Source organism: Dermacentor variabilis, chromosome 1, assembly GCF_050947875.1.
Source record: "Dermacentor variabilis isolate Ectoservices chromosome 1, ASM5094787v1, whole genome shotgun sequence".
NCBI lineage: Eukaryota > Metazoa > Arthropoda > Arachnida > Ixodida > Ixodidae > Dermacentor > Dermacentor variabilis.
Window position 1 is genome coordinate 116,434,895 of NC_134568.1, and position 17,843 is coordinate 116,452,737.

The 17,843-nt window shown below is 48.1% G+C and overlaps 1 protein-coding gene across 1 annotated transcript; it reads right to left on the minus strand.

Annotated features, from left to right (window-relative positions):
• Window positions 1-7,361: 7,361 nt before the first annotated feature.
• On the minus strand, window positions 7,362-17,378 carry LOC142582231 (uncharacterized). Its single transcript, XM_075691730.1, has 2 exons — window positions 16,408-17,378; window positions 7,362-7,479 (listed from the first exon to the last, which is right to left on the minus strand). The coding sequence occupies exons 1-2, from the start codon at window positions 17,376-17,378 to the stop codon at window positions 7,362-7,364; spliced, it is 1,089 nt and encodes a 362-aa protein (XP_075547845.1).
• Window positions 17,379-17,843: the final 465 nt, after the last annotated feature.

The window sequence follows — 17,843 nt, forward strand, 5'->3', positions numbered from 1 at the left end:
TATTGCTGAGGAGCACGCGCGTCCTAGTAGCCCGGGTGCGCGCAGCAAGGTGTGGTTTTGCGATAAATGTAAACAAGAGAGGAGAACTGACCCGATAAGTTGGCGGAGCTAGCTTCACTAAGAGTGACGTCAGGGTGCCTCCTGAGCTTTCCTTTCTCCATGTGCGGCAGCGACCGCTACAAGATGGAGCCAGAGTTGCGCGCCGTCGTCTGTTTACCTATGACGCCATAGATAAGGCATGCAGCGAACGCGTCCACAGATCCCATATATAGAGACAAAGCGTAGCATGAACGAGGTCTTTCTGCGGCGGCTGCTGTGAATCGTACCCACGCGTGACCCACGCGCTGCCTCTCGCGATTTCTCGATTAACGAAGCAGTCGCGCCACACTTCTTTCCGTTTGCAAAGTGCAGCGCGAGACAGATTGTCCACGCCAGCCATTATATCGCGAAATGAAAACACTTATAGAGCTTCGCTCTAATTTCGCATTAAGGAGTATCGTAATCATCGGTGAATTTCTTTTTTAGCAACATCTTCATACCTAGCCGGCGGTATTGCTACAGGACGCTAGCAAATTTCGCTCTTTGTCGTGACACCACGATAATGTCGCTGACACCAGGTTCGGCGTTTCGAGATCAACTTAGCATCAAATTAACCTGTCTTAGGTTTTACAACCTTCACACTTTTTGCCAAGTGTCGTCTTTTTACGTGAGAGAATTGTGTGGTAGATATTGTACAACTTCGAAAATGTCTATCAGTATACTCCTTTAACGCACATTCTAGCAATATCGCTCGCGGTTTCCTACTCCGCGAACCTGCCACGGTAACTTAGTGACTGTAGCAATGCGCTGCAGAGCTCGAAGTCGCAGTTGGCATTCCGGAAAGCGGCGGCCGCGTTGTGATGAGGGCGGAATGCCAAAAAACGGTCGTCTACCATGCATTGGGTGCACGTTAAAGGACCCTGCGGTGGTAAAAATTACCCCTGTTGCAAGAGTTGCACATTCGCAGATTTGTACAGGTGAATCGAAGCTGAACGTCGGGCGCCCACCACAACCTTCATTCTGGTTGGCGTTGGCAGCAGGAAACGCAACAACACATAAGTCTATATCGTTCGTGACTAAAAACGCCTGCCACGATAGCGGAGTCACACACGGTGGTAGGGTGCCTTTGGAATGTGTTTCACAAACCGAAAGCGAACGTCGTAGAAGTTGAATGATAATATACAGCGAGAAAATCAGGAAACTGCAAGAACATCCTTGGAACATTCCTTTACTGTTACACCTAAAGAAGAGCTTGAGCCCGTCTTTTTGCCAGACTCAGATAGAAAGCAATATCTTTATCATGTGCCTTCTATGGTCATACGCCATCATGCGCCATCTATGCTCAACAACCTCTTTGCAGCTGTCTGACTCTACCAAGCTAGTGCATGAGATCCAAGCGCTTGCTATATCATTTCGTACGACCAAACTTCTTTGTAACTGAAATGTGAAAACAGACTCTTTAAAGAAGACATTTAAAATTAAGAGGTGTTTTTACGAAGGAGAACAAGGAAGAGTGACCAGTCAATTTCGGTGCATTTTTTTTACAACAGGGATTGTGTTTTACTACGTATAACTTTCGAGCTTTTAACTCAGAACAATTTGAAATCGAATGTAACTTCGTTCTTTCCTTCTTTTTCTTCTGTTTTTTTAAAGCTTGTCCTGAATACGCACGTTTTCAGAGTTGCATACATACATTATTAACGAGGATTTACGTTTAGGTGCCGCCGATCTCACGTGCTTCATGAGCTTGTCTGTATATACTTGCTCGAAGCAAGTATATCGCTTTGGTCCTTTGACCTTCAAAATTCTTCCAACGGAAGGTCCCAAGAAGGACTAAAGAAAGCTTTCCGCGCGCGGTAGTTTTCGTAAAAAAAATTAGCGCGACATTTGTAAAATCGCAAATCAAGTCAATATTCGTAAACTATACGGCAAATTCGGGAGAGTTGGCAAGGATGCCGTTTCTATAGGCTGATCTCTCCAGTTAACATTACTTATGAAGTCGGCATTCCAAAACGGTTTGCTCTGACGACCGGTCTGTGATTAAAGCAAGCTGCCGCACCGCAGTTACGAACAATCGTACCAGTACACTGTAGCGATAATAGTCACACAGAAAAATGTTGAAGGGTCTCCTCGCGACAACTGTCATCACAGGTTGCGTGGTCGGCCATTACAATGCGAAAAGCAAAATACTTTGTAAAGGCCACTCCTAACCGTAGCCGACAATGAAGAGTGTGCTCGCGTCAACAAAGTCCACTTGGGATGAGAATGCGGTTCGAAGAGTCCAGGTCGTGCAGCTAATTCTTTTGAAAGCTTGCACTGTTACACATGTGGTGTCTCATGCAAGCGCTTGAAGTCTTCTACCCGCACCTGACCCTGATAACGGTATCGATTTCTCTTCGCGGTCTTGAAGAGCTGGCCGAACAGTGTTATTGGCGTGCTCCTTACCTATAACGCTGCATGCACGGGCTTGGAATCCACTAAAATGCGAGGTGGTTCGCTTTCTCGCTTAAGATATATGGATAAATTATCTAATCTAGAATACCAGTTGTTCGTGTTGTCGGCGCCGCAGGGCTGACAGCAAGGACTGCCGCGCTGCCTTCGGGTCCTTGAACGTGGACTAGGCTGCGAAGTAGTGCGACGAAGGATTTGCTACAGTTTTTGAAGAAACAAACTCTCACAAATGGCTTTTGCTTGGATTAGTGTTCGCTATGCTGCAGGTGATGCTGTAGTGTGATAGTGCGCGGTGATCGTGACCAGGATGTGATCCTGTGTCCATGCTCTCTCCACTTTGTACTTGTATTTCTAAATTTTCCGATCGCCAGTGTAGCGTAGCAAACCAAATTTTCTGATCTGGTTAACCTCCCTGTTGTTCTCCTTTACTTCGTCTCTCTCTCTCTCTCTCTCTCTCCAATTAATATCAACTTCCTCTCCCTCGCTCTCCCTTCATGTCGGTTCCAACATATGGCGCAATGGCTGTTAACATACAAAATAACGAAACATTTCTCGTGGATCTATACGTTGTGGCAGTGCGGACCACGCTTAAACATATAAAAATTCAGCAGGAATGCGAAAGAAAGTGTGTTAGGCCAGCAAACTGCATGTCTGCTTATAACTCGCGTTTCAAGGAGGCAGCTGGGATGGAAAGTACCAGTTACACGCATTAGGCAGTCGTGAAAGTAAAATAAATAGAGTCTTAATGCGCGTAGGAAATATATTAGGGGTGCCCCATTTTGTAGCAACTGCTGTACGGCAAGAGAAAGGAAAAATCGGCAACGCCTGGCAAGATGTGGATGTCTTAATGAAAATTCTTCTAGAACACAGTCACTGGCACCGTAATTCACCGCCATATATTCTCCTTGCCCAAAGCTGTACCTTCTTCAACTTTAAGGAATTTGCGCTCGTGCGAATTTATTTATTTATTTATTTATTTATTCCTCAAACGCCCCTGGAGAGGGGTTTCACATGAGGGGTGGGCTGCTTCAAATAAAAATGTGTTCGATGGCAGTCCTGAACGCAGTCGCACTGGAGTGGTCCGCCGCTTCTTCAGGCAGACCACTCCGGTTTCTCGCTGTACGTGGAAAAAACGAATGAAGATGGGATGACGTGTGCGCATGCGGGGGGTACACTGACTTTGAATTTTCCGTCACGATGGGTAACAGCGATATGACGCTGTTACCCATCGGGGCATGATAAAACTTATGACATAGAATGAGCCTGGACACTTGACGTCTCGCTTCTAGTCTAGGAAGATTCGCATTATATTTTAGCGCTGTGACACTAGTAAATGAAGAATAGTCACGGAAGATAAATCGGGCTGCGTGTTTTTGGACACATTCAAGCATGTTAGAAAGATTAGTATGACGAGGGTCCCAAATAGAGCATACGTATTCAAGTTTGGGCCTTACCACAGATTTGTAGGCAAGAGTTTTTACCGGAGGAGGGGCAAATTTCAGATGTCGCCGGAGAAAGCCAAAGGTGCGGTTAGCCTCGTTAGTTATTTTAGCGATGTGAGAGGACCATAAAAGATCTTGCGTTAAGATAAGCCCTAAGTATTTATAACAGGTCACAGATGATATTATAGAATTAGTTAAGAGATATGAGGGTGCTACATAAGAATGCCGACGATTGAACGAGATTAATTAGGTTTTATTTACATTTAATGACAATAACCATGACTTACACTATTTTTCAACTGTTTGTAAGTCACGCTGTAGGGCAAGGATATCTGAGCTATTGTTAATGGGTCGGTAAATAACAGTTGTGCGCAAGTAGGCGTATGTTAGAAGATATGTCATTAGGAAGGCCATTAATGTAGATTAGGAAGAGGAGGGGGCCAAGAACAGAACCTTGAGGAACCCCAGAAAGCACAGGAGACAGAGGGGATGAAAAGTTATTTGCAAAAACGAACTGTTGCCGGCCGGTCAGAAAGCTGCGCAACCAATTATAAATTAGGGGATTGAGATTCAGGACTGAAAGTTTCAAGAAAAGACGGTTGTGGGGTACCTTATCAAAAGCTTTCTGGAACTGTAAAAACAATGAGTCTACGGGTACATTAAGGTCTATTCGGGAACTGATGTCATTTATAAAGAGTGCAAGTTGAGTATCGCAACATAAATTCTTAAGAAATCCGTGCTGATTATGATGAAAAAAGGTGTTAGAAATTATAAATCTCATGATATGGGAAAAGACGACATCCTCCATCAGTTTGGAACAAACGCTGGTAATTGAAATTGGCCGGTAGTCAAGACATGACGTTGAAGAAGCTTTTTTGGCGACTGGAATGATCTTACCTGTCTTCCAGTCCTGCGGCACCGCTCCAGATGAGAGTGACTGTTGAAAAATGTGTGATAATTAAGATGACACTAGTGACATCTTTTGTATTTTTAAGCACTTTCGCGTTAATTTCGTCAATGCCAGCCGATGAAGTTAGCTTCAAAGATTCTATTCGTCTGTAAATGCCACCAGGTTCGAACGTGATGACTGGCATGAGAGGATATTGAGGGTTATGGAAATAAGGAAGATTGCCTTCAGATTATTTTGTAAAAACTGAACAGAATGTTGAATTAAGTGTTGCGATTTCAGTATCAGGGATAGGGACGCCATTTTGTTCAAGTATTTTTATCGATTTCTTTGGGCATGGATTGACAACCTTCCAGAATTGACGAGGGTTATTACGTAGCATATCAGGAAGTGAGGTTGAAAACAATGATCGCTTAGTTTTGTTAGCTTGTGACTGAAACATTTTGTCAATGCAGCGGTACTTTTCCCATGCGCGTGACATGCTAGATTGCTTGGCGATACGATAAAGTCTTTTCTTTTTATTGTTCAGGCGTTTTAATGCGTTATTAAACCAAGGGGATGAGGGCCGTTTAGTTACAGTGATGGTAGGAATATGGGCTTTCGTTAGTTCTTGCATTTTGAATTTAAACATTAACCAGTTATCTTCAACGGAACGACAAGTGAACTTTTCAAGAAAGGGGTAACTCAACTGAGTTAACTTTTCATTGAACGCGACATAATCCCCTCTGTCGTAGAGCGTTATGTTCTTTCTTATTTTGGGAGGATATGCTATATGAAATTGATAAGTAGCGGGAATTACAGCATGACCACTAAGCCCGGGCAAAAATGTTATCTCAGAAAAGTTGGCAGGATGAGTGGAAAACAAGAGGTCGAGCAGGCTGGACGATTGATTTATATGCCTTGTCGGATTGAAGATGAGATGAGATAAGCCAAACGTAAGACACGTGTCAAGAAATTCACTTTCTGCATTGCGCTTCGATAATGTTTGTGCTATGTCAGACCATACTATTGTTGGAAAGTTCAAATCGCCGAACACAATGATTGGCGCGTTAGGAAAAGAATGTGTCAGAGTGCAAAGTGCCTCATGGAAGCATGCAATGGCGTAGGAGCGAATTGTAGCAGTGAACTAGTCTTGTTACTTGAAATGAGAGTGGGTGCGACGATGAGATAGCTGGTTAAACTTCAGTCATGGAGAGAGCCTAAAAGAACGTGGACAGAGACAAGAAAGGCACCACACGAGTGCTCCGACTAATAAACGTCTTCGTTTATTGCGTCGTGCAATAAATGTATTCCATATACGTGGTTTGCCAGATGACGTCGTGTTGTCAAAACACTACGAAAACACGAAAGATGCGAAATAAAAGAAGGAAGAAAATGGAATTGGAGGATTGGAATTGGAATGGAGAGAAGAGAAGGTTGTGTGGCAAGCGCCGCACAACTGGCATGTATAGTCCAATCGCTAAGACATTTAAAAAAAATTAAATAGTGGGGTTTTGCGTGCCAAAACCACTTTCTGATTACGAGGCACGCCGTAGTGGAGGACTCCGGAAATTTTGACCACCTGGGGTTCTTTAACGCGCACCTAAATCTAAGTACACGGGTGTTTTCGCCTCCATCGAAATGCGGCCGCCGTGGCCGGGATTCGATCCCGCGACCTCGTGCACAGCAGCCCAACACCATAGCCACTGAGCAACCACGGCGGGTCTAAGACATTTTCCCATACTAAATATGGCGAAGATATGCGATTCCCTTTTTCATTAGGCTAATAAGCGGCGGGCTCACAAAACTGTTGCCTTTCAAAATAATTTCGTATGCTTCAAGCATCAAGCGCATGCAAGTGTTCTTGAAGCGCTAAGGTGTTTCAAAGAGACTGACGGTTTGCGTTTACGGTTTACGGACTTGCGCGTTTACTATTTGAGGTTACTATAGTATACGGGTGTAGACAAACGTGGAATATGACCCTGTGCTCTGTCACAACTAGGCTGACATTCACGGGCTACGCTATAACTGGTGAGAGTGCAACACCTTCTTATTCCCAATTCATCCGGATATTCTCCATGAGAACAAGCAGCATCAGCTGGCACGTGAGACACCGAAGGCATGGAATCTCCATAGTGCATCGAAGCAAGCATCGTTTCCTTACATACATGCCCTGTCTTCGAATGCCCGTAACATGTACATTTGCATGCAAATGTTTTCTGAATGCGGAAAAACAAAGAAGGAGCTTAAGTGTTTGGCGGCGAAAACACCCAGTCTGCAGCTAAGAAGTGCCCTTCGGAAGCCTCCCACTTCCTCGCAAGTTTAGCCACTGCATTGGAGACTGCCGGGCCCGCAGGAATATCTCACCGTACTCCTAGCTTCCGCATTCCGAACGTTTTTCTGTGGGTAGGTGTGCAATAGTCAGAAAAATATAGCTTAGAGACCACTGGTGCTGCTGAATTCTTTTTTCTTTTTGTTTTCGGCAAAGCTTCACTTCGCAGCCATGTAGCCTCATATCGAGAGGTACAATGCAGCGCATATCCCTATTCCGGGCTGCGCATGCCGTGTTCATCAAAGAATTTAAAACTTTTTGGCTGCTGCTGCTGGTCTCGAAACTTTTGCTCGCAGTGGTGCAAGCACTTGCACCAACCCTTGGTGGGCCTTATAAAGGCACGAGAAACCACTGAGCGTCAAAGATTGCTTTTGTCTAGTTTTCTTGCCTGACGTGTTTACGCAAATTTTCGGCAGAATGTGCGCCATTAAAGATACTTTGTAATTCTATTTTTCTAAGAAACCACTGTTTTATGCATTGAAGCACAAAAGTAGCTGGAGCACCAATGCATTTCAACGGACACTTTGAATATTAATATCTTGGAACTGGTGCTGTCCAGAGAATTCATTCTAAGTGGATACACCGGGCGAATTCAGCGGCTATAATTCGCAGATTGAAATGTGTGGCGTAAAGTAAAGAATTAAAACGTTAATTAGTGTAATTACGATAATTATTAAATTGACCATTTTCATTTCTCGTAGAAGTAATGGCCGCCTTATCGAGTAATTTGGATCAAGGGTTACAAGCGTACTATCTGCCATAGGCAATCCTCAAAAAATTTGGCGCAGCTGAAAAAAAAAAATACGCTGTATTTAAAACACAGACATAGGACGACGAACTTTTCGAAATACCTCTTTTGTTAACGTTTTGGCTGGTGGACGAGCCTTCAATTACGGGGCTGGTCCACCAGCCGAAACGCGAAAAGATATTTCGGACAGCGTCATCCTGTTTTTGCAGTGCATTACGTCGGGTACAGCGTGAAGACGTTGATACACGCTCTCTCTCTCGCTATATATATATATATATATGTATATATATATATATATATATATATATATATGCTGTGCGCGTTTATTACGCTCGGCTTCTTCATCCATATGTTATCATCACCGTCCTACTTGATCGATCCTTATCTTCAGTTCCACGTGATCATCATCATCGGGTGTGTGCCTTTGCTGGTGTGATGCCGAGTACTCGAGCCAAACAAATGTCGCTCCAACACAGACTTCATACGTGGTGGAAGTGACTTTTCGATCCTCATATCCGACCCTCTCAGTTTACCCCCTGGAGCTTCGTTCAGGCCGCCGCTTGCGCCCACTGTCCGCTAGCATGTCTCAGGCCGACCCACCCTCCACTTCTACCGCTACCGTTCCGACACCGCAACCCAACCTTTATATCCTCAGCAGCCACCAGCGTGACCCCCATTTCTTCGCTGGTCTTCGTGGGGAAGATGTGGAGGACTGGCTGCATGGACGACAACGAGCGAGTAAGTTCCTCTAATAGTTGGGACGACCCTCTCAATCCGCCATGTCTCCTTCTGCTTGACGGGTGTGGCGAATACGTTGTTCTTCAATCACGCGATAGACTTTACTAACTGGGCTTCCTTTGAGCGGCAGCTCTGTCATGTATTTGGTATCCCGGCGGTTTCTTCTACCATCGCAAATAAAACCCTCGATACTCGCCAACAACAGCCAGGCGAGTCGTACACATCTTATAACAAGGATGTTCTTGCGCTCTGCCGCCGTGTGAGTTCCTCTGTGTCAGAGTCAGACAAAGTACGTCACATTATGAAAGGCATTAGAACAGTCGTCTTCAATACCCTTGTCATCAAGGACCCCGCTAGAATCGGCGACATCGTCACAACGTGTCAGCGCCTGAACGAACTTGAGTCTCTTGGCCTTCATCCGGACCTTGGCGAATATTCTTCAACGGCGGACGCACAAGTGCGTGTGATGACAAGAACAATGATATGCAAATAATTACAATCAATGGGCTTGCCATCGTCATCGGTGTACCCCAGTCCGCCTTGTTGCGCGGCCTTGCGTGAGGTCATCAGGGATTAACTGGCGTCGTTGACCTACTCTGCGCACGTTGCAACCCATCGACTCTCCTACCCTCTCAGCATACGCGAGAGTTGCTGCCTCGCCTCCAGGCAACGTCAAGCCAACGGTAACAACGTACATGTCGGCTGCTGCCGCGCTTCCACAGAACATCCCGTCCATACCGCCTGAGCCTTCATCGGCCCATCTGACTGCAATGGCTCCCGGAGCACCTAGCACTCTGTACTACCCGTCTTGGCGTCCATCACGTCCCACGTGCTATCATTGCGGCTATCGCGGCCATATTTCACGTTTCTGCAGCAAGCGCCAGCAGGACAAGCGCCGGGGGTTCGAAATGTCTCAACGCAACTTTTCCAGGGGAGCCTCTTCCCAAAGCCGGCGTTTCTCTTCACCTCCGCTCCGCTCTACATCTCCGCCCGCATCGACTGAAGACCGAAGCCCTTACCGTTCAGCCAGACGTCGCTCACTCGTCTTCGCCGTTCCGCCGCACCATGTCACCACTACGACACGTCTCACTCAACTCCACCGTTCGTTCGGAAAACTAAGCGAAGTAGTCTTTGGAGGAAGAACTGCACACGTCAACAGGACTCAATTTCCTCCAGCGCCCCTGTCCAATATGCTTTCGGTGTTTGTACAAGGGGGGCGCGTCGATGCTTTGGACGACACAGGTGCGACAATTGCCGTTATTCATGCTGATTTATGTTCCCGCCTCAGGAAAGTCACGACGCCTTACGATGGACCGACGCTAATTGCAGCCCAAGGGGACACTGTTCGCCCTTCCGCTTTTGTACTGCCCGTGTCCTAATCGATGATATTCCGCACCATATTCAGTTAGCTGTGTTGTCCCCATGCGCTCATCAACTGATTTTAGGGCGGAATTTTCTTTCTTCTGCTTCCGCGGTCATTTGCTGTGGGTAATGCGTTGTGCATCTTAGCGACAACGACTATTTGCTTGGGGAAGAAACTTACGCACCGTTGCGCTTTATCGCTGCAGAAAATACCGAACTACATCCCCGGCCGACAGCGAATTGTTACCATCCTGGCCAACGATATTGACCATGGTGACGTCTTGGTCTTGCCCTCTTCCCGTTGCCTTCATAAAGGCATCGCCTTTGCACCAGGTGTGGTTCGATTTCACAATGGTTCTGCGCTCGTCACCACCACGAACGCAACATCGGAGAACATTCTCCTTCCGCAACGCACCACAGTGGTTTGGGCGGCCGACCCAGCGCCTGTCGTGCCCCTTAAACCTATCCAAAGACCATTCTACTTGTGCTACTGCTTCTCCCTCCGCCCTTACTGCAGCCATCAGCAATCATGGTTTGCCACATTCAAAAATGCAACCGATGCTTGCTTTGTTGAACAAGTACGCAAATTATTCTGATGTCCATTCGTCGACTCTGGGCCAAACTACAGTTGCGGCGCATCGCATTCACACGAAGCGCCTATAGTACGCCGACGCCCGGACCGCGTGTCTCTAGCCGGGCAAGAAATCATAGGAGAATATGTCGCGGACATGCCGCAACAGAAAGTCATCCGACCCTCAGCTATCACTTGGTCATCTCTTGTTGTTTTGGTGCAAAAGAAAGACGGTTCCGTGCGCTTTTGCGTCGATTACCGGGTGCTCATTAAGATCACTCGAAAGGGCGTATATCCTATGCCACGCATTGACGACACCCTTGAATCGCTACAAGGCGCAGAATACTTTTCAAGCCTCGATCTGCGTTCTGGCTATTGGCAAATTCCCATGCACGAAGACGATAAATAAAAAAGCGCGTTTGCTAATCCTAATGGACTTTATGAATTTCGGGCTATGCAATGCGCCTGCAACTTTTGAGCGCATGATTGACACCGTGCTGCATGGCCTGAAAGGGAAAACTTGCATCTGCTGCCTGGATGATATTGTCGTATATTCATCAACATTTCCTCAGAACCTGCAACGCTCGGATGAAGTTATAGCGTGCCTTGCCGATGCTGCTCTTCAGCTCAACACGAAGACATGCCGTTTCGCCAGCAGATATATTAAGATCCTAGGGCATGGCGTGAGCAAGGACGGCATATGTCCTAACAAGATTGCTGCGCTTCTTCGCTTCCCTCGCCCAGAAAGGCCTAAAGACTTGCGAAGCTTCGATCCTTGGCCCCACTTCTTGTTTCCGTCGGTTTATGCGAAATTTTGCCTCCACCGCTGCGCCACTACACAAGCTAGTTGCTTCCGGCGTACCCTTCCTCTGGTCTCAAGAATGTGAAGCAGCCGTTAACATGTTGAAGGACGTCCTCACGTCTGAACCTGTGCTTTGCATTTTGATGAGACGGCACCGACTCTCTTGCACACAGACGCTAGCGGCCGCAGCATCTGTGCCAGTCTTCTACAACGCAACAACTCTTGGCGAGAGAGAATCATTGCATACGACAGCCGCGTACTCACCGATGCCGAGAAGAACTATACGATCACTGAGCAGGAGTGCCTGACTGTTGTTTGGTCCATACAGAAGTTTGGACCATATCTGCACGGGTGTCATTTTACAACTTTTTCGAGGTACGCAAAGTACCTCGAACGGCCAATCGTGCGGCAATTTTGTGTGCATTTGCGGGCTTCTTTCACGCTCGAAAAAAACAATTCTATGTAGTACGTATTGAGCGACAGAAAGCTGTATCGGAAGTTATTCATGTCGCTCTACAATTTTCTCATTCACACTTGTAATCTAATTACAGTATTTCAGAAGTTGAATGATTAATTAAGAGTAATTGTATAATTAGGCGGAATGAAAAAATAATCCGAGTATCTCCAAGCGACCGCAAACAACATTACCTTTGTTCTGTCTAGCTACGTGGCATTTGCATATTTATAAGTTTGGCTAAAGTTACGTGGAACAACTTTTATATATATATATATATATATATATATATATATATATATATATATATATATATATATATATATATATATATATATATACTCGACGCCTTGCGATCCTCGACTTGTAGTAACATCACCAAAGTGATCATATACATACGCTGTGAACGGACTTATCTTGTTCATCCAGTGCGGCCTCATGACAGTAATCAGTATGTTTGTTTGACCGTGAAAAAACACAAACTTGCGTTTACTCTAGTGGGCGGTTACCTTTCTCAATCAAGTCGTTCCGGCAGTCAGAGACTGAGTGACATTATAGAAGGGCCTCCTGCTCCATGGATCATTGTTGGAGGCTTTAACGCACATCATTCACTTTAAGGAAGCATCAAAGTTAATTCCGAAGGAAGAATTCTCGTTTATTTTGCCTGCGGTCATAAACTTTTCTGTCTAAATGATGGCAGTCCCACGTTTGTGCGTCGCCAGACGTAGAGTAGTTGTTTAGAACTAGCTTTTGTCTCGCGGTGCCTCACTCGCTGCGTTCATTTGTTCGCAGATATAGAAACCACGCAAGCTACTACATTCCTACCTACCTGAAGACAAAAGGCTTAACCAAATCGACTTTATCAAATTAAAAAAAACAATAGATTGGTCCGTGTTTAAATCTTTTATGGAAGACGCATGCCACGAAGGCTTTTTTTCCAGGCTGGAAATTCAGAACGCCAAAGCCATGCAGGATGCTATGCTTTCATTTCGGCAATCGGAGAAATACACGGATTTTGAGGCGGAATAACAGAACCTCCGTGCAATCGCCGGCGAGCGGAGCGACAGTACAAACGGACTAAATCGGTGCACGACCTTAGAGAGGCCAGACGCATTCAAAAGAAAATTGAGCGTCGCCTTGCTGTACTGCAAAATCAACGCTGGAAATCTTTTTGTGAATCTCTCGGTCCCCGTAAACCTCTGTCGGTTGTCTGGCGAACAGTCCGCGGGCTTCAAACAGCTCCTCAACAGCGCCGTCCATCTAAATCTCTAGCCCTCTATCAAGGACGCCGGAAACTTGACGCAGCCGAATATTACTATGCAAGGATAGTAGGCCCGACGTTCCAGCCTTGCACGCCTATTCCTATTGTTTCCCCTGGCTCCCGAGATCCTCATATGGACGTTCCTTTCTCCATCGAAGGACTGGAGTCCGCACTCGCTGGGTGCAGGCGATCTTCGTCACCAGGACCCGATGGCATCACATACTCTGCGCTTGTAAACCTTGGTCAAGAGGCTCGAGATGCACTTCTTGGCCTATACAACGCATCACGGCGTGACGGCCTACCACGTGGAAATCCAGTCGCCTTGTTCTACTCCTCAAGCGTGGCAAATCGTCATTGGAATTGTCGTCTTACTGTCCAATAACACTCGCCAACTGTGTCGACAAGGTAATAGAGAGAATGACCCTTAAACGGTTAGAATGGTACTTGAAATTTTACAACGTTTATCCGGAGGTAACGGCTGGCTTTCGATTTGGACGCTCGTCAACAGATAGCGTTATTGACCTTGTAACGTAGGTACAGCACCAGAAGCATCTGAAATGAATCACTGCGACCTTATTCCTTGATGTTAAGCCGTCTACGATAACACAGATCATCATGCAATTCTGGATGTCTTAGAAGCTGTATTGATTGGTGGATACACCTTTCACTGGATACGCAGCTATTTTAGCGGACGCTCTTTCTTTATTTTGACTGAAGACGGACCAACGCCGTCCAGCTATACCAGTCGTGGTGTACCGCAAGGCGGAGTACTCAGATCTACCCTGTTCAACCTGGTGCTCGTTGGTCTCGCCGATTCATTACCGCAAACTGTACAATTCTCCGTTTATGCAGACTACATTTGCATATGGGCTTCAGTAGTGACACGTGTACAAGCCCGTGCAAGACTTCAGAAGGCTTCAACGGGCGTGTCAACATACCTAAGAAGGCAAGGCCTGGAGCTTTCTCCTGAGAAGTGTGCACTCGTTGCTTTTACTTGCAAAGCGAAGCCCCCGTATGCTTTGAGGATTAATGACGAAACTATACTATATACACGAACTCATCGAATTCTTGGCACCATCATTGATAGATACTCGTCTTGGAGCCCTCATATCTCGTGCATGACAAAGTGTTTGATCGCCATTGTAGACCTTCTCGCGTTTCTCGGCGGAGAGTCCTGGGGCGCAACAATACCCTCAATGTTGAAATTACATGAAACACTATTTTTGGGCTTCCTGTGGTACCAGCTTACCTGTACTAGGAAATGCTTGCACTACAAATATTTGCAGACTCCAGAGGGTGCATGCCTAAGCCCTCAGAACTTGTCTCGGTCTCTCAAAAACTACACTCTAAAAAAAGGAAGCGAAAAAGGAGGAACCATGATGATGATGAAGCAACATTTACTGGGCCCGACATAAATCGGTGGTGCACGCAGGCACCACATGGGGTGGTTCCCTAATTACGGGACCTATAGGTTTCCAGCAGCCCCTGTCCGTCAGTGCGAGCTGAATCGGTAGGGCGGGGCTCGATAACAAGGTCTCCCATCGCTCAAGGGGTTGGGGATTGGGGGTGTTGGTCGAAAGGGGAGGAGGGGAGCCTTGAGTTTTGTGCACTCTGCCAAGACGTGCGGCAGGGTGCCCTTTTCTCTTCTGCAAAAAGGACAGAGCATATCGTATTCCGCGGGGTACATGCGGTTCATCTCTACGGGATGCGCAAGCGATCCCGCCTGCGCTCGACGCAGGATCGTCTGTTGTTGCCTGGTGAGTTTGGGGTGCGGTTCTGGTAGTCTGCACCTTTCCTCTCGGTACATCCGGGTAATGTCCCGAAAGCTGGTAACCGGGGCGGTAGCTCTTCCGGCTCGTGCTCGGCCCGGATTGACATTTCTCGGGCATGGTAGTCAGAGATAGTGTTGCCTGCTACCTGCGAGTGAGCAGGGACCCACACGAGCTCTATGGCTCTTCCCGGAGGCTTGTGCTTGGCTAGAATGGCTCGGGTCGCGGAGGAGATTACCCCCCTGCGGAAGCTTCTGTAGGCTGTCTTTGAGTCGGTGACTACGGTGTCCACGCTCGGCTGTGCGAGTGCGATGGCCACGGCCGCTTCTTCGGCAACTGTGGGGTCTGTTGTCTTCAGGGACGCGCTGACGATCAGCCTGTCTTTTGATGTAACCACCACCGCTGCAGGGTCACTGTGTTTTCGAAGCGAGGCGTTCGCGTAGAGGACCCTGGGGTTCTCTTCCAGCTTCCGGGCTAGGGCTCTGGCTCGCGCGGTGCGCCTCTCGTCGTCCTTGCCCGGCGTCATGTTCCGGGGAAGGGGTTTTGTCTGAATGATCGTTTTCCAGTCTTCCGGAAGGGCCGTCTTGATGGGTACTGGCTCGATCTACCATACTATGTTGCGTAGGACGGCTCGTCCGTGTTCCGTGTGACTGAGCTGGATTCTCTGATTAGAGAGGTGGGCTTCGATGAGCTCCTCCACCGTGTTGTGGGCGCCCATGTCTAGCAGTTTTTGCGTGGACGAGTATATGGGCATGCCCAGTGCTTGTTTCGTTGCCATACGAAGCATCGTGTTTAGGGTGTCCCTATTCGCCTTCGTCAGCTCATGATACGGGGCGGAGTAGGTAACCCGCGACACGACGAATGCGCGTACCAGGCGCATGGCATCGTCTTCTTTAAGGCCTCGGTTTCTGTTGGATACCCTCCGAATCATACCAAGTATCTGTTCGGTTGTAGTCTTGATCTTTGTGATGGCGGCCTGTGCCTTTCCTTCGCTCTGAAGTAGTAGGCCGAGATTCCTAATCTGCTGTGTTGGTTTGATGGTCGTTCCGGCGATCGTGATAATCACGTTCGGCGGCAGCTCCTTCTTGGATTTTCCCGGTTGGATCATGAGCAGCTCTGATTTCTGGGGAGCGCCGCTCACACGCACGACTTTGCGTACTCGTGCATGGTCGTTGCCGCCCGATGCAAGACTTCCTCCATCCAGGCATCGGATCCGGCTCGGGCCGTCCACACCGTAATATCGTCGGCGTAGAACGCGTGGTCCACGCTTTCGATTTGCTTGAGTAGATCGGGCAGGGGCAGCGGGCCCAGATTGAAGAGCAGGGGCGACAAGACCGATCCCTGAGGGGTGCCCCTATCGCCGAGCTCGACAGGGTCCGACTTCTCCTCCCCTATCCTGATGGTCGCCGTTCGGTTTGACAGAAAATCTTTTATGTAGCCGAATGTCTTTCGGCCACACCGGGTTTTGTTTAGATTCTGCAACACGCTCGCGTGGGACACGTTGTCAAACGCTCCCTTCAGGTCGAGGGCGAGTATCCCGCGCGGCACGTGCCTCGTTGCCGGCTTGACGACCAGTTCGTGGAGTTGGATCATCACGTCTTGGGTGCTGAGATGTTGCCTGAAGCCGTACATCGTCTCTGGCATCTGATCCGTTTCTTCGAGGTGCTTCTGCAGCCGGCGAAGGACCATGCGCTCCATCACCTTCCCCACGCAGAATGTGAGGGCGATGGGCCGCATGTTGTCTATCGTGAGAGCCTTGCCGGGCTTTAGAATAAAGCGGACCTCGGCGTCCTTCCATTCCTTCGGCAACTGCGAGCTCTCCCGGGCTTCGTTAATGTGCTCTAGGAGGCCGCGGGCCGCTGTACCGCTCATGTTACCGAGTAATTTGTAAGTTATGGCGTCCCTGCCGGGTGAACTTCTCTTGTTACTGTCATCTATCACTGTCCACAGTTCCGTCATGGTAAACGGCCGGTCCAGTTCTTCGTTGTCGGGTCCTTCGTACCTCTCGGGCACCGGGTACTGGCCCTTCTCTGTCTTTAGGTACTTGGCCTTCAGGTCTTCCAGGAGCCTGCGGCCGTTTCCCTTGTACGTGTTCAAAACTTTGATGAGGTTGCGATTGGTCGCAGTTTTGTTACTCAGCGGGTCGATCAGATGCCTCAAGAGACACCACGTCTTCCACGTCGAGAGCTTGTCGTTTAGGCCGTCGCAGGTCTTCAGCCAATTTTCCTTACATAGTTTGGCCGCGTACTCGGCGATCTGTTTGTTCAAGACTGCTATGCGCTTGGCCAGCTTTCTGTTGTGTCTCTGACGTTTCCACCGCCGCGTCAACAAGTGTCGGGCCGCACACATGTGGGTCAGTCTGGCGTCCACGTACGGTGTCTGCGACGTCGTTGCGATTTCTTGGGTAAATTTATCGAGGGCCTTCTTATGGTTCCTCGCCCATTCGGTGTAGGTCCTTTGTGTTTCAGCTTGTCCTGTTTCTTCCTCGGATGCCTCTTGTTGTTCTTGGGTAAACTTTTTCATCTTGTCCCAATCCGTGACACGCGCCGTCCCCAGCACAGCCCGATATCAGGAGCCTCGGATCGTGATGCCGATCACGCTGTGGTCAGACCCCAGGTCCACTTCTTCGCTTCTCCAGGAGACGTATAGCGTGCCCGAAAACCACGACAGGTCTGGCGTGGTGTCCCTCGCGGCACTGTTGCCTCTTCAGGTGGTTACGTCCGGCTTGTTCAGGAGGGCCATCTCGTGATCCTCCATTGCTTTGGCCAATGCTTTTCTTCTCTTGGACTGAAACTTATAGCCTGACGTTGTGTGAGGGGCGTTAAGGTCTCCGAGGATCAGGAGCGGCCTGGTCCCCGCCAACCCTTTCGCCTGGCTCACGATGCGGTCAAATTCGTACTGCCGTTGTGACGGCCGGCAGTACGCGCACATTACACATAAATTGCCCGAGCTGCCAATTTCTCTAGCATGAATTTCGACCAGCGTGTG